The 27,473-nt window shown below is 39.3% G+C and overlaps 1 protein-coding gene across 1 annotated transcript in view; it reads right to left on the bottom strand.

Moving 5' to 3' along the window:
* Positions 1-27,473, bottom strand: part of LOC108873537 (receptor-type tyrosine-protein phosphatase gamma-like) — a 408,789-nt gene that overhangs the window by 122,720 nt on the left and 258,596 nt on the right. The window contains 2 exon segments of the mRNA XM_051074772.1: positions 4,373-4,521; positions 14,653-14,835. Coding sequence (XP_050930729.1) covers positions 4,373-4,521; positions 14,653-14,835 — 332 coding nt within the window.

Genomic DNA, 27,473 nt, shown 5'->3' with positions numbered 1-27,473 from the left:
CCTGGAGCATTTTTTCCATTTCTGTTGAGGGAAAACACTGACATCATGACAACAATCAAGCATTAAGTATTCTCTGTAAATGCTATTATTTTTAGTATTCTCAAATATGGAATTTTTTCATAGTGTGAATGTATATCACACTTACTGGGCACTTTGGGAACAACCTGCAATACTGCATGTAGAATATTAGTATTAGGACAGACTGAATAAAGTCTAAAATATATTTTCTAGAAACCCAGAAACAAAGAAAGCCTTTAGTGTATGTGTGTGAGTAAGTGTATTTCCACTGGTAGTTGACCTTGGGTCTGACCTAACAATTCAAAATCAACCACACAACTCCTGGTTGAGAATACCTGTGGTTGAATTCATACACTGTAAAAAATGTTGTACCCATTTAGAACTTCCCCTTTATTAATGAGCAAAGATTTTTTTTCATCTCTTTATCCCTCATAACAGCTTTTTTCTGTCTCACCTATACATGCATTGAGCTCAGGAACATTGTGCTTCAAAATCACTAACATGACTCAAATGTCCTGTAGGAAGGATGCAGGAAGTGTCTGAATTAAAGACCTGTCTTCCTCATGGTTTGCACTGTCTTACTTTTGACCAGAGAGAAAAGACCGTCAAACACCTCAGAGACACATGTAGAAAAAGACACAAAACAGCCTCTGTCATGTAATTCTACTTCTTTTTTATGTTACAAAAAAGGATTTCTAGGGAATTTTAAGCTCAGTGCAATGCATGCTGGGAAGTACATGCAAATAAGCTTACAATGTTTCCAAAAACTTATATTGCTGGTTATGTGAACAATCTACTGGATATTTTTCAACTGAACTCATAATTTGTTCTGAAAGTGATAAACAATTCAAACAAACACAAGTTAGCAGAACTTTCTCTTTTCATTATGAATCACAGATAAAGATTCTAAGTTATCAGGACTCCCTCAGTGTCACTGAAATAAGATACAGCCTTTTCATTTGTTGTTAAAATCTTACTTCAAATGCTGATGATTTAAATTTCTAAGGCATAACAAGTTCCAATTGTTATTTATGTAAAATAATATCAGTTGTAGTTTTTACAGTGTACATGTTTGTACCAGGGTAGTAAGACTGTACAAGACACAGGGGAGTGCATACCGACACATAGGAACTGCTGGGAGACACACTCCAGCTACAGACATGTGCAGTGCTGCCTGGCAGTGCTGTGCTTGGCATATTAACCACAGCATTACTGTTAAAAACAGCAGGTAGGGGAGCAGCAGGTCCCTACTTCATCATGCCATTCAAGTGCCCTATTAGGCTACAATTAGTAAATGGCAAGGCTTGTAAATCATACATCATTCATGTGGAGAACTCAGAGAAAGCACAAGAACAGCTCTTCTCACCACCACCCGCTGCAACACACTGAGATGCTGAGTGGTACAAGACTTAGAGAGAAGGAAAGAAACTGGAAAGAATGGAATGGAAAGGCATGGGTAGGAAAAGAGGGAATGGGAGGGGAAAGAGAACAGAAGGTAATTGTAAGGAAAAATGAGAAGGTAAGAAATAGTGAGGGGAATGTTACAAGCCCCCTGAAAACGAGAGATTGGATTTTAATGAAATCTGCTTTGGATATTTATGATAACCAAAGGAATTCTATTTTTGTTGGTGAACCAAGGCTTGTCACTAAAAACCACCATTATTCTTTTACTACACAAAGAGTATAAGAAGCAGATTGTCAGGAAATACTCTGAGATATGACCCATGTCCTGTATAGTGCCACCCTCAAGACAAAGGTGAACTGCACAAAACATCTCATAACCGAAAAAACAAAATTAAACTGTTGAAAAACATTTGTACAAAATAAATGTGAAATTAAAATGTTTGGTTTCTTAACTTTTCAAGTTTGGATATTTGTCTGTGCTGTGATTTTGCATTTAAATCAGCTAGGAAAACTACATCTCACAAACACTAAATTCAGGTCAGTTGAAAAGGGAGAGAACTATTGTTTCATAGCTGACAACAGTTAATGACTGGGCTCAAATTCTTAATTTTCTACAGGCCAAACAGAACTGTATTTTACATTCTAGGATACATTCAAATGTTTCCAAAAATTCAGAGTGAATCTAGGATGATGGGGAAATAATTATCAAATGATGCACAAGACATGTAGAGCATTTCAACTTGATGAAATGGGGCAGCTATAAAAACATGGCTGACATAATCCAGTGTAAGCATCATGTCTGAACTACATACTATACATATAGTATAGAGAGACACTCTTAGTCTGGGAATTAAACAATTAAATTACATCATGGACTTTTTTGTAGTCAGTTAAAACCGTGTCAACAGTGACAGCATACATTTCAGCAATGAAAATCTCAAAACTTCTTTAAATAAAACTGAAACTATCTGTATGTCTGTGTATTGCAGCTGTAAGTGAAATAGTCTGTTCTATTGTGATTATACATATTTGAGATGGAAACCCTTTTCAATTGTGAGCTGTACATAGGTGTGTGTGAATGCATGCATGTGTGTCCATGTATTAGTTTTCCATTCTCGTCCTGCAGAGATAACATAGTGCAATGTAGCAGACAGGCAATAAGGTTGAACCATGGGCTAGACAGCAATCAAACTGTGTCCATATCTCTCTGCTGTGGCTGTATGAACGAGGAATCAGAGACCACACTGAGAAAGCTTTACAGTGTGATAACACATGCACATACGATCAAATAATGTATGAGAAATATATTTTGGACATTTTCAGTCAGACTAATTTGGTGAAGGTCTCATTTAAAATAGATAATATAACTAACACAATACAATTAATAAAAGTTTGCTGAATACCTCTCTGTGCTTTTGCATGCATTATGGATTCATAATGTCATCGATGTCATTTGATTGGTTAGCGAGCATACTGGTCAGAGCAACCAAACCGCGTCTATAGCTACTAGCATAAGCTAAAATATGTTAGTAGCAGCTGCACTGCAGAAATATCAGGATCAGTTGTAGCCTTTAAAGGAGTCATCTCAGCTGAGCCATACTGCCAATATTGAATCTGGCACAAGGCAGTGCCAAGGTGTGTGTGTGCGTGTGTGTCTCTAGAGAAATAGTATAGTTGACTAGTATAGTTGACTGAGAGGCTAAGTCAATATGAGAAAACAGGTTTGATTTTCACTGGAAGTTCATAAAAGTGCTACATGTAAACTTTTCCTTGCTGATGTCTCAGAGCTAAATCAATTGTGATGGCATATTATAAAAACAGCAATTTGAAAACACAGACTCAGAAAGCTTCGTCATGCATTCATATCGGTGGTTTTGTGTTCTCAGCAGAATCTTTGAATTCCTCACCTGCAGACAGGTAAGCAATATTTCTGAACTGAGTAGAGAGGATAAATGCATCACTTCCCTATTGGGTTATCTTAACAACTGACACAAAGGCACCTTTATACAACTTTGTGGAAAGGTTTGAGAAGGAAAAAGAGTTTGGAGGGGAAGGAGAAGATTACAATATCAAGCTGATCTGTCAGCGTGCTGATCTGCCAAATGTCAAACAATGCATATTCATCTGTTTGGCGAGCCATAGCAAAGAAGCAGTGCTCTAGGAGAGATGGCTGACATTTCGGTATTCAAGAGACTGACAGCTGCACAACATGCAAATACACACACACTATCAGACACACCAAAACACACAAATTTTTACTTTTGTTTTAGTTGGTAGAGGCTGAAGCTGAAGCTGGATGCTAAAAGATTATCTCTTCATGCCAAAAATCAGGTTTGTGAGGTAATTCCTGGTCTTCACAGCCAGGACTATTCACTAATTGTTGGCACCTGTATAATGTTTATCTTGAACTTTTCTACAGGACATTTATGTTGAACTTGTCTGCAAAGTGTTCATTGCAGATCGAAAAAAAAAATGGACATGACAGGTATAGTATGTTAATGATTAGACTGCAGAATTCCAAAGAATTGAATGAAAATATTCTCTGTTTTAGCAAACTTAATGTATCCTCAACTAATGAAATGCTGCAAGCCAAAAGCAGCTGATTTCAGTTTTTGGAATTACATTTTCCCATATCTATTTTACAGAATCATTCCAACATCCAAATATTTTCATGAATTATGGTCCTACTAATGTTTTATTCAGTGTATTTGATAACTGGGTTTTTCAGAATGCTGCTGCTGAATGATTAACACTACAATAAAGGTTAAAGCCAACATGGAACTGTTCTAAGACACAGTTCATATAATGAGCACTAAATGCTGTGTCCTCCTGGTTCTGGTTCTAATAATCGACAGTATTTACATTCATATCTACACCCCTATCAAATAAATATAACTACTAGCTCTCAGTTAATTCCTGGATATGTCAAGGCTTGGTAGACTGGGCTTACCTCCACAGGGTAACGTCGGCCGTTGATGCTATGTTCAGACCCCTCGGATCCGTTGCTTGGACCCCAATGAAACTCAACTTTTTCTGCCTTAAATCTCCCTGGTAGGCCTGCTCCCCGAACAAAGTAATCATCCTTCAACATAATGGCCACTGGAGAAAAGACAGAGGTACAGAGAAAAACAGAGACAGAGTAAGAAAGATGGAGTGGTTATACATCACTGGCAATCTTTTTCAACATACATAGTAATCACTCTTCTCAAAGAAACAGATGACAGAAAATTGGGGTCTGTCGATGTGATGGCAAATTTCAATGATCACTGGAAGCACAATCAACACGTGTGTGTGTGTGAGGAAACATGCACAGTGTGAAACCACTTTGTGGTTTGAAGAGACACTGACAAAAGGGTGTACTCTGAGGATATGCCAAAGGTAGATATGTGTTTATTTTTTAAATTTGTTCTGAGGAAGATGTGCTCATACAATACCATTTCTGTCATTTTCCATCAGCCTCTGAGGCAAGTTCTTAAATGAGGGGCTAATTTGCCAAGTAAAATAGTTCTCTTCAGCCATTGCAAATTGCCCTTCCAGGATCCTTTGTTATTCCCTCACATCTTGCTAAAATATAGTGAAAATTATTATTTTCACATTCACAAATGGTTCTGAAAGGATTTCCATGTTCCTTTAATCAGTGCCCACATTTCATCAGAAAGATCTGGCCCATTTATATAGGAAGCTCTGAAGTGAAGAGAGTGACCAGGTTCGTCATTTCATTAAGATACTGTCCAAGACTCTGAGTCATAAATTATCATAAACACCTGATAACACATTAACAGGCCCACTTTATATATTCCCTTACAATATTTAGCTCAACCAGGATTCTTTGAAGGATAGTTTGTTACAACTCTAACTTTAGCTTTGGTCATCATCTCTCGGTCAAATGTTTAGAACTGGATTCTCAGGATAAGAGCTCTGCCAAATGAAATTGGATCAGTAACCTGAGCAACCCTTCTGCAGTCCCAAAACAGATGAAGAAATGATGGAGAGGAGTAAGTGCAAATATATGTGATGGTGACAAAGTGTGTCAAATAAATTGATGTTTGTCACTGCTGGTAAACAAGGTCTACACAAGTAAATCATTACTAAGTATTTTTTTATTTTGCCACAATAAAACAAACCCTGTTAGGATATAATATAATCTCAAACTGATACAATGAATATACGTTTATCATGCACTGGTTACACCTTCAGTCAGAAAAATGATCACTGGTCAGAGATCAACCTGTCTCCTACAGGTTATATTTCTATAGCAATTATATTTTCTGTGAAATATAGTTGCAACTGGGTTTTTATTAACATAATAATGATATGCTGTGCATTTATACATTTGGTAAATCACAATTACATAAATACTGAACACATCAGTAAAATGTTCACAGACATCAGATCTTGCAGTATAATATCCACTTGTGGTGACTACAGCATTATTAAACCTTCCTGTGGTTCTGTTTAGACTCTCATAGCACTTGGTAAAGGTTAGGGAATGGTTTGTGATTTGGTTTAACACAGAAAAAGCTGAATTTTACCATTTAACCACCATCTTTCTCTTGTTGTCTAAACCTAACCACAGATATGAACCATGGATATGAACCTCAGCCACTAATGTGACAGTGCAATTTATACACCCACAATCCAACCCAACCACCTCCTGGTGACTCCGCTGCCATTAACAAATGTAGCACTTTGTTTATTCAAAGAACACACGCTACCTCTAGCCAGTCATTACATTTCTTACTGAACGTATTTGCCTGTTGCAGTTTAGCTGTATAGGAGTGTGATTTCTAGGGGACAGGATTTCTTTGAGAAATGGCATATTCATAAAAGAAACTTCTGGATGAGCTCTTCAGAACTTCAGGAGTTAGCCACCACGGTTCCTTCTTTATGCATCACTAATCCATTTCCTAAGATATGAACTGGCATGAACTGCCAGCTTCTGACTTATTTCTGCAATATAGACACTGGGCCTCTTGCTGTATTGCTGTTTTTCCTACCTTTCCCCCCGACAGCCCTTCTATCTTTCACCACATCAGACAGCACTAATCTTAGAGATCTACAACCAAATCATGTCTTTGCATCTTTTAATATTTAATTTGATGGAGCTGCAGATATTTGTCAGATAAGTCATATTGAGAACTAGCTGCTATAGTTGTAACATACATGCAGACTATGCCAGGATCGCATAGTCTGCATACGTTTTACAGCAATTTTCCTCAGTGCTCTTCAGCAATTAATTAGATACTGTTGTGAAAATGGTATAAACTTTTTCTTTCCATCTGCATGCTGTTGATTCATTCAAGGTCAAGAAGTTAAAAGTGAGCTGTGAAGAAATCTACCGTGCTGTCTCTGAATAGAATTTGTTGTGCAGGAGTTGGGGGGTTATCCAGGCTGTCCCTGCCTGATTTCACAGCTCCATCACAGCATTCAGTAGCAACTCCACCAGGTGATCCCTTCACAGATAAAACGCTCATCTGCTGTTTAGAAACAGTGCAGAATCCATGCATAATTCATGGCAAAAATGCAGGGACATTTGTCTTGTTAGCCATGCATTATGTAGCGGGGGGAGAGCAGAAGCTGCGCGCCATTTTGTATCGCAGCTGTTGTTTGTGTTAGCATTTTTACATGGCTCTCTACATGCTGCGGCTCCCCAAATCCATTTAAATTATGCTCTGCTGTGTTTCTTACTTTGCAGGTGGCCATCATCTTCATCTGTTTTTCTCTCTCTGAGCAGCCACTGGGGCCTCGGGGAAATAGTTTGAGTTGCTGAATGCTTGGGAACACTCGGCATCAAACATGTCAGGGAATTTTTCATCTCGGCTGTGATGATGAGGTCTTCTCTTTCTCTGTCTGTGCCTCTCACTCTCATCTTGCTGTTTGTGCCAGCAGGCGTTGGTACCGCTGATCCTCCACCTGAAGGTCAGCTGGCCAGTCCACTCCCGCAGTGGATGACAACACACTGCGTGTCTGCCTCGCCTGATTAAGCTACCTGCACTCAGACGAACGGATGTCTCACATCTTAGCGACATATTGCCACCCGATCATGACACACTGACTAGGAGGTGGACAAAACATTTACTCACTCTCTGTGACCTTATCAGTCACTGAAGATTGGAAACAAAAATGGATACAGCAACAAGGCTGCAGAGGGAACTTGCAAGCACTGAAGTATACTTTGGTGGTCATACTGTGATTAGAGTACACCCATATAACCCTTTTGAGCCATATTAGCCATATCGTTAACTACATATTGAAACCAAACATGTCACTTTTTGCTAGTTTTGGAAGAAAACTGATGCTTTTACCCTGCTTTGAAAAATTGTATAGTGTAGTTTTTCACTTCTGACAGAAACAAGCAATTTCTGGTATTTGCTATGCTATAAATACATCACACAGACACACATTTGAAAGTGTTAGACAGTAAACAGGTGGATTTTCTAGTATGTTGGTCTGTGTCTTTAATGTCTGACAGCACTAGCTCTCTTTGGCCTCATACTCCACCCAGGACGAGCTCCAGCATGCTGTCCACAGTGCTGAGCAGGTTTGTGCTGTCAGATGATTTCTAGTGAAGACATACACAAGGGTGCGGGGTGAAGGAAAGAGATGGACAGATTACCATCGACCGTGTGCACACTGGAAACCACTTTTTCAGACAGAATGGTCTTGAGCATCATCGGTCTCTCTTTCAAATCAGTGTTCTACTATGCACATTTTACTACCATAATGCATATTCTTGTAAAGATAATGAGCATGTGATATAATTGTCTTATAACATTTTCATTTTTAATCATTGTAGATACCAAATTCCTGCCATAGCATTTGTAATAACAGCAGCTATATTATATCACACAAAATGTACTTCTACTAACTATATGTTAGTAGTATAGTTGTAGTAGTGTATGTTAATAGCATACTAACTATATGTTAGTAGCCTACTTTATTCCCATCATCTGGAGAATGTTTCTCTATATATCTTTACTGTAAACTGTTTCCATTTTCAATGCAAAACAGAATTGTTTGATTTATAAAAAGTTTCTTTCAGTTTCTGAATGTTCAATTTCCATTAAAATTTAGTTAAAGGTGTGGTGGTGGTGGGGTTCAAACACAATTAGTTATATAATACCTGATACTTTGAAGGCACAACAATTGCATTGAGGATTGTTGTTGCCGCTGTGGGAGACACTGTGGGAGACGGCTGCCTCTCCAGTAGCTCTCCAGTTTTCTTCTGTCCATATAAGCTGCTGGAAACTTAATTTCCCTGAGGGAGTCATCCCAAGGGATCAATAAAGTCTAGTCTAAGTCTAAGTCTAAGTCTAATCTTGACAATGAAAATTAGGTTAGAAAATGCAATGTGTTCCCAATTTATGACTTCTAATATGAACCAAGCCCACTTCCGGTCCTTTATCCAAAAACAGATACAGAGAAAAAATATTTTGTTGGTTGAAGTTAAGCAGCCATATTAAATTACAAGTTGGAAGCTTAGTGGTGACATGTAAGTAATGCAAGCATGGTGTTGTTTACTTATTGCCTAACCTTATTAACTTTTTTTTTTTTTTTACCAGCTGTTTATTAGCATTTTACTACTTTACTTTTGTCAAAGGAACCAGGGCAATGTTAACTTGCCCACAAGTAACTGGCCCACAAACACATATCATCCCTGCACCTCTCTTTTTACTAGATCTTACCCTTGTGCTGGTGTCCATCTCAAAACATGACAAAAAACTTGTCACCCTCACACTCACTTCACTCTCTCCAGTATGCCTCAGTGGGACGCTAATGGACAACTGAGGGACATACCTGTCTAGCACAGTCATACCTGTCTGGTGACTTCAGCTTTATAATGATGGCTCAGACCAAACCACACACTGACTGCGTTGTCTGTACACTGTAGATGCTGTCACAACTCTGAGATTGGTATGCGGTCGCTCCAGACTGTCGTTATGAATATCTTAAACCTACTTTATTTTCACAGCAGATATCCAGCTTTTCGTTAATAAGAACTCATGATGCACCATGATGCACACTTAAAACATTTCTCTGCAGTCCCAGTGCAGCTGCTGTCTTTTGGTTTCATGGATGTCTCAATGAACAATGTAGGAATTAAGGTCTTTACAAAAGTGACCTGAAAACATAAATGTTATTTTGACATAGTGGCCTTTAATTCCTTCCCAGGCTATTTATTGGAATTTAGTGCCTGTAAAACATATCCAAATTCAATCAATAACAGCTCCACAACTGTAAGGCTACAATGAACAAACCTGGGCCCTATGGGTACTGGGAACTTTTGATAAATAAATCCCCCTGCTCCCATCACTAGGCCAGAGTGGAAAAAAAGTATTTTAACCAAAGTCTAAATTAGAGTGTGAATAACACCCTTTAACAGTGATTTGGCTGATGCTATCGAACTTGTTCTGAAATTTCCCAGCTGCTATTTTGATGCTTAAGAAATCAAACCCAACAATGCTACATCCACTTTAGTTGGGGCAGTACCTGGCAGCCTCTCCATTTTACAAACGCAAGTAGGGTCAACAACAATTGGAGCTAGACGTATGATAGAAGTATGATAACCTATTATTATATTATGATATTAATATGAACAAATTAATATAGTATTTGTAGGCATCTGACAACCAAAGCACAGATGCTAGCCTGCTGCTAACACTCTACACCAACTTACTGTGACAGCAGGAACTGAAGTGTCAGGTTGTTATCACTACCCCAGTCAGTTAGGGAGAAGCATTTTGATGAAGGCTGATGAATTACTAGAAGAACATTTGTGCTCTCCCGTGCCGGGCTTCATAGCTAAGGATCTGACAGCAGCAAAATCATTGGTATGTTTCAACAACTAACGCATTTGAATTGTGGAGTACAATGTTCAATGCTGCCTTCAGGGGACACTATCAAGATCTGTTCAGTCAAACCTAACTTGAAAATAATGTGATAGAATAAATGTTACCATGCTCAGTGCAAACTACTGTACCTTCAGTAGCACATCAAAGTATCTGTAACAGACATGTATTTTTGACTTCTAGCACTGATATAGTTAATCATTGCTTTTCCATTACTGAGGCCTTCACACTCATCTGAAACTTGAATGCTAATCAGCTCTCTGACATTACATGACTTGAACCCCAGGAACTCATAAACAGCTACAGGAGCCTTATTTTTAATTTCCTACTCTGTTTCCTCTGTTTAGTTGTTTTGAAAGTTAGTTGACATTTGCCTGAGTGGATAACTGTATAATAACGCTCCCGCTGCAACGACAAATAGGTGCTTACATGTGAGGCTTAATAAACAGCAAGCATTAAAGGGGATTTTACCAGAACACTTGGCGTTTTCAAATAGCCTGCATCATATGATGTGGGGATAGGAGACAAGATAGTATGAGCCCCTCCTTGCTGTGAAATCAATGCATCCAGAGTGACAATGTACACCCCTCCATAAAAATACACCAGGGCCCAATAGCAACTGTGGCTTAACTACTGCCACATCAATGGAATGTGCATCTATGTGGCAGCTGTGTATGAAAGAAGCTGTCAAGGACAGATAAACACTGCAGGGGTTGAATATTCCAGCCTAAGGGATGATCTAGTTCAACCTTGTCTACAAGAAATTTTGTTTACTTACACCTAAACTGTTTTTACCATAATGTTGTGGTTGCAGCAAAATTACTGGCCAGATTATGCAAACTATGTGATAAGAAAATAGTCAACAATATTGTGAATCTGACTGACATTTTATGCCAGCTTTCAGTACTTAAAACTTTTGTTTGTTTGTTGTGGCTGCATATATAATATTAGATATACAATACTATGTTAATGTATAGATCATGAGTCATATACTCTGCTGACACTTTATTCTGCTAGTAGCAGATGTTTCTGTCCTGTCATGAGAGCAGATTTGGACTTTATATTGATGATGAGACAGGCAGAGAGAGAAAGTGAAAGAAAGGCTGTGACATGAGTTAGCGAGGAGCTGCTCTGCATATGATTGTCACTGTTTGTGCTGCTAAGCAGCAGGTACAGATGACTGACAACTTATTTCATCTGAGAATATTACATGTTTTCTTTCCTGTGTATTATGCTGGTGAAGACAAGCAGGATTTTTTATGTAATAAATGTGTGTTTGATCCAGTAATGTGTAAGAATACAGTGACCCATTGTTTCAATTAGATGTGTCCATATACACATCAAATACTGTACTGTCATACTGTAGAAAATGTCAGAAGGTTATGCTGGATGGATCGAAAACAGTGAGTACAACACAGTCTTGGTGCAAAATATGAAAACAAATAATGATTTTGCTATGCTTAGGGCCTTGTCAGTAGTTCGCTTAAAATGTCCTCAGCAATATCCTGGCAATTATTATCTCATGCAGGATCGTCTGTGCAAGTAGAAATGTTAATGGATGGCTGGTGCTAAAAGAAAGAACATGGGCACACCAAAAACCAAATCAGTCTCTTAAAAATAAGTTCACCAGTTAGCAAGCTCTCTCATCCTCCATCTTATATTGGGTGTAGACTTTACTTCCCATCACATTATTATCCCACCACTGTCACAGCTTATAACATTCTATTTATTTTATCCACAGTTTTGCACAGCTCATAATACCTGCACAAGAATCTGTATTTCATGGCATGTTAGCCTCAGGGCTGGCTCTCACATTTTATATTACACTCATTACTCATTTCATGTTTACCATTTTGCTATTATAAACAGCTCATGGTATATTGTCCTATTATGCATTGCTTGACTCTATAGCCATTTTTTTCTCTATACATTGCTGCATGAATAAGGTCTATATTTTAATACTTGATTTACTGTATACAGTACTGTCCTGTCCAGGAAAAAGTCACTTATTTAGTCGGCACCAAGGCATTTAATATACCCTAAAGTTTGCATTCAGTCTGAAAGTAGGATAAAGTATTAATATTTTTTTCCCCAAACTGTTGATTAGATCATAGAATTTCTAATGTGGAAATCTGATATTTCTCCTGATGAGGGTACTCATGGAGGGGACATGACAAATGGTTAGCCAAAACATTGTGATTCACCCTCTGGGAACCATGACTGTCCTTGTGGCATTCTGTCCAGTAGTTGTGGTATCTGGGTCTGGATCAAGGTTTTGGACCAAGGTAAAGAAACACACACACAAAATCCTTTAATATTAATTAAAGTTGAAGGATGTCAGCTGCATATACAATGTTCATGCTGACTAACATACTGCAGCTGAGCTTTGTTGTAATGTAAGCCTTAAGGCTAAACTTATCTTTGCCTTAAAACGCCTTTGGGGAATTGAGTCCTGGTCAGAGATGAAAGGTGCTAAACTGGCCCCCAAAATTCAGCACACAAAGAATATAGCAAATAAGTGTTTTTGTGAAAAACACTCAGATGAGAAGATGCTTACCACTCTCGTGTATTTACTGTAAATATAAAGCTACACCCAGCAGCCATTTAGTCTAAATTAGCACAAAGACTGGAAATAGGAAACACAGAACAAGGCTGTGTCTAACAGTAACAAAAAATGTGTGTTTATACCATACAAAAACCATAGTGTAAAAATGAGTATGTGACTTTTTACGTATTTACATTGTATTTATATATTTATATATTACTATTAGACTCACTGCTACTTGCCTGGTGATGGCTCTTAGCCAAGAAATAGTAGAACAATATTCTGCTATAAAAGTGGATTGTTGTTTTCATATTTTTTAATGGATTAAACAAAGAAGATTAGGGAGCTTTAGGGGAGCTGGTGAGGGGATTTTGTTAGGCTACCTCTTCCCCATTTCCAGTTTTTCTGCAAAACTAAGCTAATTTATACTTAACCAAGAGATATGATAGTTGTACTGACTTTTCCATTCAACTGTCGAATAGCAAATCCATGTTTCTAACCATGCTCTAACCAGATGTTTGTCATTACAATGTTTTTAGCCACTATTTGTTCAGATATGGTGTTTTTGGGCCACTCAGATGCTTCTATTCATTAGGTTTCTCATTGTTATTAGGGTTAATAGAATGGGTTTTATTTTTGCAAAACAGAAACTACAGTGAACCTATAGACAAACTGCAATTTATTCAAAATTGTCATCACATATTAATCATATATCCTTGACTGAGCAAATGATTGGATGTTAAACTTTACTGTGCTAAACACACAGCTGTGCAATGCTTTTGGTAGCACTCAAGAGTGCTGTCGACAGCAATGCCAACCACCTGTGGCCTCTGCCTCTCAAAAGCCTTTCAACTCCATTTCTCCACTGAGGGGAAAGGATCATCCATCTTAGTGACAACCTAGAATTGTGAAAAATACCTGTGGCTGACAAGGAGGGCCCTCAAAATGCCAAGAGAAGCAAATGCAGATGGCCTGGTGCTGAATCCTACAGGCAGTGACACCTGTCATGGCACTACTAATGTCTGAATCAAAGTGGGATGTGTAATCTTCATCATAAATGACTTATGCATATTGCACCTGTCTTGTTTTATAATCATGTGCGGGGAGGTGATGAAACAGATGTTTGACATGCAGACACCTGCCTGTATGAGCTGGGATTATTAAAGGTGTCACACTTCCGCTTTTCATTCTCCTTGAACTGTGGTCTGTCACAGAGTTTTATGGTTAAAAACATTCTGTCATAAACAAGTGGCAACATTTCTTTGAAGAACATGACTGCTATTTTGGAGCTTGTGACTACATAATGTAATCATAACTTTGACAAGTTTGAGGTTTGTGACAAGACAAACATGATTTAGATATAAAAGAAATATTCTGCTTTTCAGATCATTAAATAGTTTAATTGCATTTTGGCCTGAGTGTGGTCCTGACACGAAAGGTCAGGGGTCATGAAAATGTTTGGTGCCACTGCAAAAAAGGTTAGCAACTTCAAATCATCTGATGAGACCAAGACCAAGACAAAATTAGACAAACTAATTGACCATCACAATCCTCAAGACTTGCTACCAGTAGGACAAGATACAAGAATGACTAAATGTGAAATAGTGGAAATATTGGGAACTTCAAAGTTGTTTAAAATGCTTTACAAATCATATCAGCACCTACCAAATGTCCACACATTCACTTCTTCTTGACCAACATTTAGCTGACTTGATCATTTTACAACGTTAAACATTTCAGCCAGTATGAGTGAAGAAAAAGGCTGATCCCACATTAATCAAGAGGATAAAACCAGTCAAAACTCAGCAACAGGAACCCGTGGTCTCTTTACAGTACCTGTTTTGCCGGTGTTCTTCATAGATGTCTTATTAGAAGATTCCACATCAAAGCCTTCCAGTGTCAGTTCCTGATACTCCGTGGATACTTTGGTATCCTGGTCCACAATATTTATTGGTGACTGGTTTCTCTCTTTGCATTCAGGGTAGGCCGACGCCCAGCCCTCGTCTGGCCCATATATACCTAAAGAAGACAAGAAATGCAACAAGGTCTCAGCACTAAAAGGATACAATTTGATGTGAACTAAAGTAGGCTCTAGAAGGATACATGAGAAAAAAGTTACATTTCAGAACCATCTCTTGTCCTTTAAAAACAGCTGACAATGTGCTATGCCAAGTCATCTGAATTCCAATTAAACGTTGCTCACAGAATAAACATCATGAGTCCCAAACAGAGGCAGCTGCTGAAAAGGCAAAACATTTTTATTCATGCGGTAAATAGAAAATTTCAAAATGTCATTATTATGAGGTCGTGATGTGTCCTCAGCTGCCTTTTTGCGACATCATACATATAAAATAAATTCTATATTTGGTTTTGCACTGCTGACCTCCTTCTCAACTTCTCCTTACACAGCCCCTTTGCAGTCAGCGTCAATCACAGCTTTACTGAGCTGACAGGGATCCCTTAAACACCTCAGACAAGTCGTGAGAAAAGCCAAAGTGTGCTAGAATGTGTGTGTGGAGGAGAGACATCCTGTGACAGTAAATGTCCACAGAGTGAGAGCCTGGGGCTGGAGGAGCACTGAAGTCACTTTTTGCAAAAGCTGTGAGAGAGAGATAGTCACAGGGAAGGCTGGGACAGGAATGGCACAGGGCCCTGTTTTAACACCTGAGTGTTTACTCACAGGGCAGGGCTGTGCTGGAGTGGCCAGTAGGGAGTTCTGCAAGTTCTGCAGTTCTGCTGCAAAGCTTTTGGGGTGGAGACCCAGTGGGTCAAAAAAAATGTGGAAGAATTTAAGAAATGTTACAGATTCCATTCATGACTGATTGGTTGCTATGGTGGACTGTGAACCATCCTCAGGCAAATATTTCACAGAGCTACTGAAACAGTCATTACAAACAAGCTCAGTATGGACATTGTGTTGTCACGTCTGCCTCAGCAACCTTCCCTGACTCTGTGTCTCCCTAACCTGTTGTCAGGTCCCCAGTGGCTCTCTCCCTCTCTTTCTCTGTGTCTATGATTGTCTGAGTGGAAGCAGGTGTGCTGGAGTCAGAGCAGAGCCACAACACCTGCACCTCATCAGTGTAATCAAGCCCTCCACGTATACCCAGCTCCGTGCTACAGTGAGATAGTAATAAACAAAGTTTGAAAAAAACAGTGCACTGTTTAGACAGTTATTGGTGCTGTGGGTAGGGCTTTGCCATTTTCATTTCTGAGTGTCTAGTAGAGCCTGTTAAGAATAGTGCCTTTCTTTATGGAGGAGTGAAATGTGTATTGATTTTTCATTTTGTCATTTATTTGACTTACTTTGTGTTAAATAACAACAGTGTGATGGGCCTATTCATATTTTGAAATGCAATATTATTAAGCCTTATATACTTGTTGAAACATGATAGTAAAAAAAATAATGAAATAAAAAAATAAAAATAGAGGATAGTAAGAACTGAACTGTTGTTTCCTCTATTCAAGTTCCTCCACCATGGAAAAAAGTGGGCTGATACTGGGTATAAATCTCCCAGGCTAAAAAATAGCTTTAATCTGGGGGTAGCTACTGGGTACATTTGGGGCAGGACACTATCTGAGGCCTCCCAACCCCACTCCTGGACACAATGAATTCAAATCAAACAGAAGGAGGAGAGCAGTTGAAAAGTAAATGTACTGGATTAGATACCTGAACTATGTCAACTCCTTTCAACATGGAGGAGCAGTGGGTCTACTCTAAGCTTCCTCCCAATGTCTGAGCTCCTTACTCTACCTATCAGGGTGAGCCCAGTCCCCTTATGAAGGATGCCTACTTCGGCAGCTTGTACTGATGATCTCATTCTTTCAGTCACTGATAGTTTGTTTGGAGGGTTGGAATGTAGATTGACCGTTCTGCTAAATCAAAAGATTTGCCTCCTGGCTTAGCTCCCTCTTTACCACAATGGTCCAATACAATTTCCAATACTCAAACTCATGCTCCATTTTACCCTCATTAACAGGACTCAGAGATAATTAAACTCCTCCACTTGAGGCAGTTCACCCTCTTCTGGCAGAGATCCCTAGCTTTGGAGGCACTTGGGGTGCTGACTCTCATCCCAGCCTGTTCACACTCAAACTGTCCCAGTGTTTGCTGGAGGTAACAATTTGAAGATGCCAACATGACCACATTGCCTGCTAAAAGCAGAGAGGTGATTTTCTTGTCCCCAAACCAAACACACTCTTTCCCCAGCTGCGACTAAAGCTCCTTTTCATGAAAATCACAAATAGGACAAACAGGCAGAGGCCATCACAACTGAAATGTGTGTGACTTCTGCCAAGAATATGAACACAACTTTCACTTCGGTTATGTAAGTATTGGATGACTCATTGCAACAGCCCCGGTATCCCATACTCCCACAGTACCCCACATAACATCACTCAGGAGACATGGTCATAAGCCCTCTACAAGCTCACCAAACACATGTAGACTGGATGAGGAAAGTCCCCTGACCCCTCCAGGAACCTTGCAAAGGTAATGAGTTGGTTGAATGTTTCACACCATGTTTTGTTTTTTTTCCTGTATTCTAACATTAAATATCAGTCTAAAGAATGTGCAATTTGAGGTCTCTGCTGGTGCTCCTGAGATGGTTTTAATTGAAATCCTTTTGGGTAATAATCAGTTATTTAATATTCATATTTTCCAATAAAATTCTGATAGCCAGTAATGAATACACTGTTATGTCTACAAAAATTCCTACATTTGTTAGTGTTGGTCTGTGCACTCAGCTCAACATATTTAAGAAACCATAAGTTCTCTTCTACAACCTCCTGCATGTGGCCTAACAGCAAAGAAATGCTCAAAGATCTGCATATTTTCTCTGAATTAATGAGATGAGACTTTGACATGACATTTGACATGGTTATCCATCTGTCATTTTGCTTTACAACAAACTGGTATACCATTACTGCATTTATTGCTCTTATTTGACTGCGCTCATACCTCAGACTTGTATTATGAGATGGAAAATCTAGATAATTAATTGCTCTACATTCAGCCCTACATTCAGATACTCTCCTTTGTGTTAGGCCCAGAGCTGCTTTGCTTCAGTCGCTTGTCCCATTCAAGTAGTGTTTTGAGCAGCACAAACCCATAATTCACCTGTCAGTGGAAGCTAGTTGAACTCTACAATGTGGACGAGCTGTGAGCTGTTAAAAGCAGTTTCACCGAGACAGGACTGAAAATTAGGCAAGGTGTATTGCTTTGGCATTTACTGGAATGCATTCAAAAAGAGATAGTATACTTGATACATCTGTAGAAAATTGCAGTCATCTTTCCCCTGAAATACTGCTGCAGTGGATTTTGAGCATTGTAAGGCCAGTGAATAGTAGCACATAATGACCCTGTCACAAGCTTATTTATTGCCTGTTACTTTGAACTAGGATTAACTGTAGTTTCATTTCTGTCCAAATTTGGTGGTTGGTTATCTTATTTAAGGCTGAGTTGGATCTCTCTTTTATATTTGTTTACATTTATAATCTATTTTTACTTATTGATGTATTGCGTCTGTTTAGAACACTAGATTCTACACTACACACTCTGTATTTTCATCATGTGTGACTGGAACCCTGAACACACGGGATAAATGGGGAAAATCCTGTCTCACAACCTTTCTGAAAGTTTGAAGACACTGAGGGTTGAAGACATCCATCTTCATTCAGATCTTGCTAGTCTTAATGAGCACTGGGAAACTATCATTTATGTATCATATGTCATGTATCATTTATGCTTTTCTTAGCACTGAATGTTGTAACCCTGATGCGACACTATATTAGCCTTTGCATCTGCCAATAAATTTGAATAAAGGAATAGCCAGACTTCAATTAGTCAGTAACACTAAATGTATGCAAGAATAGATATGGGCTCCTTGGATTTTCTGTAGTTATGAGATCTGTAAATTTCTTCATATAAATCGTTTTTCTAAATTAAGACGATTTTTGTGTTCTGGAACATAGACGTGGGCCAAGATTTCTCAAGGAATATTTTGAAGTATTTAGTTTGGGTTTATATTTTGCAATCTAAAAATAACCTAACTTGGGCAAAGTATCTGTCTGCTGCTAAATGCTCCAAAATAGCTAGCTAGTTGCTAATATTGTGTGTATTGCTGTCCTGGATAGGTGGTGAACACTGGGTTTATCACTGGCCTTACAAACTCATTTCTATAACTGAACGCAGAAGACCAATTCAATTCAATTCAATTTTATTTATATAGCGCCGTATCACAACAACAGTCATCTCAAGGCACTTTTCATATAGAGCAGGTCTAGACCATACTCTTTAAAATAGGTATTTACAGAGAGAGAGACCCAACAAATCCCACCAAGAGCAAGCACTAGGCGACAGTGGCAAGGAAAAACTTCCTTTTAAGAGGCAGAAACCTCGAGCAGAACCGGACTCAGGGTGGGCGGCCATCTGCCTCGACCGGTTGGGTTAAGAAGGAGAGGGGGGGGGGGGGTAGAGAATAGCGAAAGAAGAACATAGCATAACACAGGTTCCATATCAGATGTAAGATGAGGCCAGTAATACAGCAGTAGTAGTGATAGTAGTGATAATTAAAGTATTAACTGCTAACACAGCAATACAACTAATAGCAGTATAAGTAATTTCTAATTCTAGCAGCAGGTGTTGAGTGGAGTTGTAGGAGCAGCAGGAGACTTGTCATCACAGATCAGACTCTACAGCTCCAGAGGAAGAAATACCTGCAGAAAGAGACAGAAGAGGAGAGAGAGACGGAAGAGCACAATACTACAGGAAAGGGGACATATTGAGTTAGTAACATGTAACATGGGATATGAATCCATATTGAGTGGAGAGAGAGAGAGAGAGAGAGAGAGAGAGAGAGAGAGAGAGAGAAAGAGAGGAGCTCAGTGCATCATGGGAGATCTCCCGGCAGTCTAGGCCTATAGCAGCATAACTAAGGGATGGTTCAAGCCTGAGCCAACCCTAACTATAAGCTTTATCAAAGAGGAAAGTTTTAAGCCTACTCTTAAAGGTACAGAGGGTGTCTGCCTCCCGGACCGAAACTGGGAGAAGGTTCCACAGTAGAGGAGCCTGATAACTGAAGGCTCTGCCTCCCATTCTACTCTTGGAAACTCTGGGAACCACCAGTAAACCAGCATTTTGGGAGCGCAGAGTCCTGGTGGGATTGTAGGGGACTATGAGATCTTTAAGGTAAGATGGAGCCTGACCCTTAAGGGCTTTGTAAGTGAGGAGGAGGATTTTGAATTCTATTCTGGATTTGACTGGGAGCCAATGTAGAGAGGCTAACACAGGAGAAATGTGATCTCTTTTCCTAGTTCCTGTCAGTAGTCGTGCTGCAGCATTTTGAATCAGCTGCAGAGTCTTTAGAGACTTGTTGGGGCAGCCTGATAATAATGAATTACAGTAGTCCAGCCTAGAAGTAACAAATGCATGGACTAGTTTTTCTGCATCTTTTTGGGACAGAAAATGTCTAATTTTGGAGATGTTACGCAGATGAAAAAAAAAAAATATAATAACCAAAATATAATAAACGATTAATATGTCATGTGTCACCGTTCATAACACCTGCTGAATTCAATAAACATTACATTATCTGGGATTAAGTTGGGCTCAGTTGTTGAGATTCCAGTGATCTGTATATACAGCATTCCAAAGCTAGAGGGAGAGTCTAGCATTTGCTGAGTCCCTATTGGCAGTTGAGCAGAAATGCAGCTGACTGCTATTTTGTTAGACAATGTGATGCCAATTTGTTAAGAAATCAAATCTAAAAAGCAACTTGAAAAGATGCAGCCTCCATAACTTACTGAAAAACAAAAGGACTGCTGGAGACTTGTCCAGCGTTGGTGGAGGTCTGTGCCTCTCTGAGTGTGCTCTCGTTTATATTGCATTTTTATAGGAATGCTTGCATGAATACCATCTCTTACATCCCACTCACTTTTTATTTTCCCACTGAAACATCATGAATATCAGTGCAATATCTGTAAAGTAAGTGTACAATTTCTATAAAAATGTAAGTCTAACCACAATTTAATGATTTCATTCTTGGAGATCTTAATGACTTCATGCCCACACTTTTAAAAGAAAAAGACCTTCCTGGTTGTGGAGGATGTGATATGATGATACTGCTGTACAAAATCATACAATCATAGATATGTAAAGCGCTTAGAGTCGAGCTGGACAACTAAATACAAGGAGATTGGAAAAAAATACATACATATACATACATACATACAAATATAACACAGCCATTATCAGACTTTCTTTATTTTCTTTTTCAAACATGAGGCAGTTTATAATGACATCTTTCATAACATTTCAGTTATAAAATTGTCATTAATTCTGAGTGTTACATACTTTCAAAGAGTTGCAGGGGAAATAACAAGCTGTATAAGCTCAACACCCTCAGCAATCACATGCTTTTTCCTCGGGAAATGTTTTTCTCCTTTCTGAGATACAAACATCAATATTTCCCAATAAACACAAAGTGTTAAAGGAACTAATTTATCTGTAAATATAGAGTAGATCAGTTTCATCAGTTTGGCTTTAGGACTATGATGCCTGTCATGATGAAGTTTCCTCTCTCAGGCCTAAGCAGCAGAGTTACCAGTTTAGATTCAAACACTTCATTCCATATCTTATTTCATTTCAACATTTTTTTTAACTGGCATTCCATCAGCAACATCCTATATTGTATTTATTATCCATTAGATGGAAAACAACAATCAGCCTCTTGTGGATGGATGATTGTCTGCATTTCATACTGAACTAGTTAGTCAAGCATTACACCAACTACACTGGCTGTACTGAATAGCTGAAGAAGACCTCAGCCACAAATTGCCAGTGTCAACAGAAACTGATCCGAGTTCTGTCTACCCAGATCTGCCTCCTTCTCTGTGTCTCCCTCCTACTCCTGACCACTCACAGTAGCTTGCACTATATGCGCCCCACTTGCTCTAAACTCTGCCATTAATTGAAAGCAATACTGGGCTCCAGGGCTCTAAAATGAATTTGTCTATGATTACTCATGCCCTGGCGCGTTGCAAGCACCGGGTAATGTCTCTTTCATTGAATTAGGCGGCATCCTGTTCTCCTTCCCATCTCCGTCCTTGCCCAGGGGCAGCTATTGATTGAGGTGGTCTGGCTTTTGTATAAGGCTAGCATTACCTATGGATCCAGACAGACGTGGTCTGGCCGGCAAGTGCAGTGGAAGGGAAAACGTGAAGCGATTAGTCACTGCCTTAATACGGCTAATTTCTGCTGAAAGCAGCAGTATAGGGGAGTGCAAAGGTAAAAGAGTAAAGGAAAGAGGAGACTAGCATGACTGCTGAAGCGCTAACCTCAATCACACACCTGGCTAATGGCTAAGAATCTGTGTGCTGAATAGGCAGACTCACAAAAGGGTGCTAAACCCAGAAACCTACTTCTCTCTTCCTTTATACACTTGGGAGCCTATCCCAGCTGACATTGGGTAAGAGGCACCTTTACATACTGTATAATTACATTGCTACTGAGGATTAATTTTCATCTGCTGCTTTCTGTTCATAGCTGTCAAAGAAACAGTCTCAGAACATTGGAAATATGCTTGATGTCAATTACAGGATTGAAATCAGTTCCAAGTTTGATCAGCCACTGCAGCGATGGGTCAGTCTTTTAATGTGTTTAGCCATCTGAAACAGCCAGAGGGTCCTAGCTCAGCTAAACATATACTTTTCATCCACTGGGAAAATGTCTTATTTACATGCTGAATTATCTCAGAACATAACTCAAACCTGGCAACACTACTGTGAGCACAGAACATCTGAAGTGATGCATGCAGTACATCTTGACATGGTAAGGTATAAACAGGTGCCTACGTTACTTAGTGTTAGACTTCCTGTGCATACTGGGTGTTTACCTGTTCATTTGTAAAATTTTTGTGTGTTCACAACCAAAGCAAAGGGGGATCACAAGAAATACAGTAAATACACTTGTAATGCCAAGAAATTATTTGTTGAAATGCAAAATGGATTCTAAAATATAACCAAAATGTCCTATTTTCTAGTTCTCCTAACAATATACATATACACAACAGACTGAAACTACAATGATTTTCTAAATTGCTATAATTAACTAATTACATGGAATATGTATCAAATATGCATCCTGTATCAATGACTTCCTTCCAGATTGACTTGTTCTTATCTACATCATGTGTCTGGTAGCTAGTGGATGACACTGTTGTGTGTTTTCACTCCAGGTGAGGATTTGAAAGCAGAGAAGGGCTAGGGAGACTCTGGCACTGACTGTATTTAGAGATTACAACTAATACCCCCTCCTCACTGGATTGGTTCCTCTCCTCTAAATCCGGGCGTCCTCAAAGTACAGGCCAACTCCTCAGTGCATTGATTTCTGCCATTTCCCCACTAATCCTGATGGAATCAGTGCTGAGAGAGAAGATCTCTCAGTGCTTGCTGAGAGGAAGCTTCTTGCCAAATGGAGAGGAGAAACACACCACACAAAGCTCTCTGTCTCTCTCTTTCTTGTTATTTCCACGCTTGAGGAGACCTTTTCTGACGTGAGTGGCTAATTGTAAGAGATGGACATATGGCAAGAGGCTGTCTCATTTTTTCTGGACAGAATATGAATCGGCATGAAAGACTGCTCTCTGTATTTTCCCTCCCAGCCTCCCTCCTTTCCCATCCTGTTGGCACACCTTGATTTCATTGTTCTCAAGTTTGTCAGACTTCTTCTGACAGCAAATTTTTCCCATAGGTGTTTTCTGACTTTGTGTAAAAGGTAGCGGTTTTCTTTAGAGGCTTGCAGTCCATAACTGTGGTCATTAGGCAGCTTTTTTCCCATATAGTCTTGGGTTGGTTTATGCTGCAAATTGGAATCATTGCAGGCTTTTCAGAGAGAAGTGAAAGAGGTCGCCGGCAAAGCATCTGCTTCAGAAATGGTTCTTAATTGACTGAAAAGCCTCAAATTCTCTCAAAGGTCAGAAGAGGCAGCCAGGTGTATTTACAAAGTAAATAATTGACAGAGATGAAGAGTGGGTTGCTAACAATCTGAGAAGGAAGTTGCACCAAAACAGCGGGAATCTCAGATCTCCCCCTCCCCTCCTCTCTCTCTGTATTTACCTGAATGACAGTTTATCTTAGCTAATGTTAGCTTTCCTCACCGTGGCAGCACTTCTTTTATTGTGTGCCTCTCATTATGTTCAGCATGGCTGCCATCTCTCCATCTGGAGTGGTCAGTAGAGAGCAAGTAGTCCTGTCAGCGGTGAATTCAACCTCAAACAGGGATTTTATTCCTTTTTTCCAGAGTTTTTAAATAATTAGACACATTGAGAGCTTTGCTGTTTTTACTGCGTGTGCGTAATAGGCCCCTTGCTAGGTTTCTCAGCATATTACGGGGTTTTTTCGTGAAGTAGGCATAACACATCAAATTTTGCTGTGACTTTTGTTTTGTTTGCAATATAGAGCATGGTTTTCATGCATTTTTGTTTGTTAAAAATGCGGGGTGGGGGCGGCGGGGGGTGGGGTAATGCAAAAGTGAAATTATACAAATATCATTAGCAGCACAAAAATTAAGTAGAATATATTCTAAGCTATATAGGTAGAAGAGCCTTTTTTTTACTGTGATTCACTGTGATTATTTAAGTGTGATGAACACTGTCAGAGGGCAGCAAGAAACTTATCATCAATCAGTAAAAACCCACAAAGTGAACCTTAGATTAGTTTAAAGTATAAAGTATTGCTCCTGACTGAATCACTAACACCTCCACTTTTCACTCAGCCATACATAAAATCAGGTAGTGTGTGCAACATTGAGTGGAGCTGATGGTTCCTTTAAGTGAAACAGGAGTAACAATTGACCACTGAGATGTTTGTTAACATTACCCCATTGCAAAGATCTTACAGTGAAGATCTTTGATGCTTACAGAAAGGAATGAGTTGGGTAAGAGCTGGATAACAGAGTAGACATCACAGCATAGGCATATGTCAGGTTCAGTTGGAATTAGCAGCACTTTTAATGGGCTACAATTATATATCTGTACAATACTGTACAATACTGTATGTTGGTCAGGCAGTGTATGTTGCTTCTGACATGTCACTACTGTAGCAGCCAGACCGGGTTTTAGATTTGAGAACATGCGTCACTTTTCTGTGTGACTATTGGTGTGCAAATGCGATGTGTTGTTTGGCCTCATGGTTTGACCAGCTGCACCAGTGTTGACAATGACATCTTGAATTTTATGAATATGGGCAGTCAAACTTGTCCCACAAGAAAAGTAAACACTGTGTAGCTGGTGCTGAGGACGGTGATTCTGCAGGTGAGCCAGCCTGCTTTGTCACTCTCTCTCAGGGTCATCTGTGGAACAGATGTGACACCATGCACAAAAAACTAACACTAGATGAATTATTCCCTTCCTTAGATAATCTGTTTTTGTTTTGTTTTTATTATTTCTCTATGGATTTTTTAGCAGTAGTGGTAGCAGCTGGAATAAAGCTTGTTTATATTTATGACCTACTTGGATAAGCACTTATTGATTGTATAATAATGCTCGACACCAGGAAACCCTGACCCCTGAAGAGCTGGGATAAAAATCTTCAGATTTTCAGGGGGAAGTGTCATTAGCTATTACATTAAAGAACTGACATCATTATTATTATTTATTATTTACTAAAACAAACAAACAAAAAAACAATAACCACTCTGTAGTCTACACATACTATATAGTAGTCACATTCCACAATTCCACAAATAACACAAAAAAAGTCAGAGACCTAGGTTTCTAAGACAACATCAGTGTGAATGTCAGAGTTACAGGGCTGGCTGTTTCTGTGTGTCAGCCCTGTGACTGACTGGAGACCTGTCAAGTTTGTACCCGGCCTCTTGTCCAGTGTCGGCTGGGATTGGCCACAGCCCCCCATGACCCTCAAGGATAAGCAGGTATAACTCATAAACGGATGAGTGCCACAGTACACTACCTACTTAGCACCACATAGCAGAGAGACAAAGTCTGTAAACTATATTGTAAACACAGTGGAGCATTTAGCAGCTCAAAGGCCAGATAATGTTTACAGGCAACTGTGTGGTTTATCTAGAAATGTCCCAAAAAACAAAAACAGTTCACTGTCAGATGAGAACCTCTCTAAGCAATGGATACTGTCTTGTGAAACACACATTAGAATTATCTGAACACGTCTGAAATCAACCACTTAAAAAGCTAGTGCTCCTCCAGTTACACTGAGGACTGAAGCCAGCTCTGCCAAATGGAGAGTGAGCTGGCAGAGTAAGTATTGTACTGTGTGAATGTGCAGGTGCATTAAGCCCCCTCAACAAGGTTACCCTAAGTCCTCCCATTACCTTATTTTATTACAGGATATATATGTCTGAATGCTTTGTTTCTTAATCCTTTAACCCCCAGCATCCTGTGAGTGTATGTCATTTATCACCGTAAAGAAAACTTTCAGAAATTTCAGTATTATTCTGATGTGTCAGTGTGCACCAATCAAATTCACTAGCTAAAAGCTAAAGCTGTAAGTACACACAGAATTCACCAATATCATTCTATGTTCTTAATTTTCAATCAGTAATCAAATGATGCTCGGCGCAGCACTTACGTAACCAGAGTGTCTTTCAGAGTGTCTGTCAGCATTACACAAAATGGCTGCCTCAATATCTCCTCAGAGACATAGGTTGTCACTCAGCGTGGCCAATTACTGCACTCATCAACACTTGAGAGAGGAACTGGGAAAATGTGCCTACCAGCCATCATAAGGAATGATCAATGCTGCAATAATGTCAGAAAAATAACACACCCCCCGCGAGGCAGAAAAATTACGAGGATTTGCACATCAGTCCGAGGTAACATTCGAAGCAGTGGCCTGAGAATCCTTTTATTTTTCTTATTTATTTTAGTTTTTGAAGGACATGCCAAGATGTTGGTCGATATCAATATATATCACAATATAAATCAAATCACTATTGCTGTCGAACTTAAAAGTTCCTTTTTACTCCTAAGTAAGATGTGAAGATACCATAAGTTCAAGTTTAGGGCTGCCCCCTAAATGTCGACTATTTAATGCATCAGTCGGGAAGACCCTGATTCAACTCACAGAATGTCAGTGGGCAAGTCATTCCACTTTTTTTTTAGCTGCTTCACAGTTCACACATAGAGCACTGCAGGAGCAACAGCGTAAACTTTACAATCCGATCTGGTCTTAAAATGATCAAATCATAAAACTAACTGTGGAGTTAGATACTTGACAAAAACAGAGGGCAAAATGACAGTAAACAGCAAGAACAGGCATAGCTAAAGCAGAAGCTACCGGTGTTATGACGAGTTAAAAGCGACAAGATATATGAGCTATGACCAAGATACCAACTTTATGTCTGCAGTGTCTCCACTATATACATTTTATAGCGGCAAATTATTGCCGCTACTGCAAAATTATAAATTTTCAAAATAACCGGTTGAACCAAGAGGGACAGAGAGAAAGAAGAGACAAAGAGAGAAAATGAAGAATTAACTAGCTAACATTTAGCCAGATTTGTATTTGTATTTTGTATTTTCTACTGGGACAAATCCCAAATCCCAAAGGGCTGCAGTACCCAAAACATTAACACGTGCTTACTCCTGCACTCTGTGCTGTGTGAGTCAACCTAACCTGATGTG

The sequence above is a fragment of the Lates calcarifer genome, linkage group LG12 (assembly GCF_001640805.2).
Source record: "Lates calcarifer isolate ASB-BC8 linkage group LG12, TLL_Latcal_v3, whole genome shotgun sequence".
Taxonomy (NCBI): Eukaryota; Metazoa; Chordata; class Actinopteri; family Centropomidae; genus Lates; species Lates calcarifer.
This window is presented reverse-complemented; position numbering and strand designations above follow the sequence as displayed.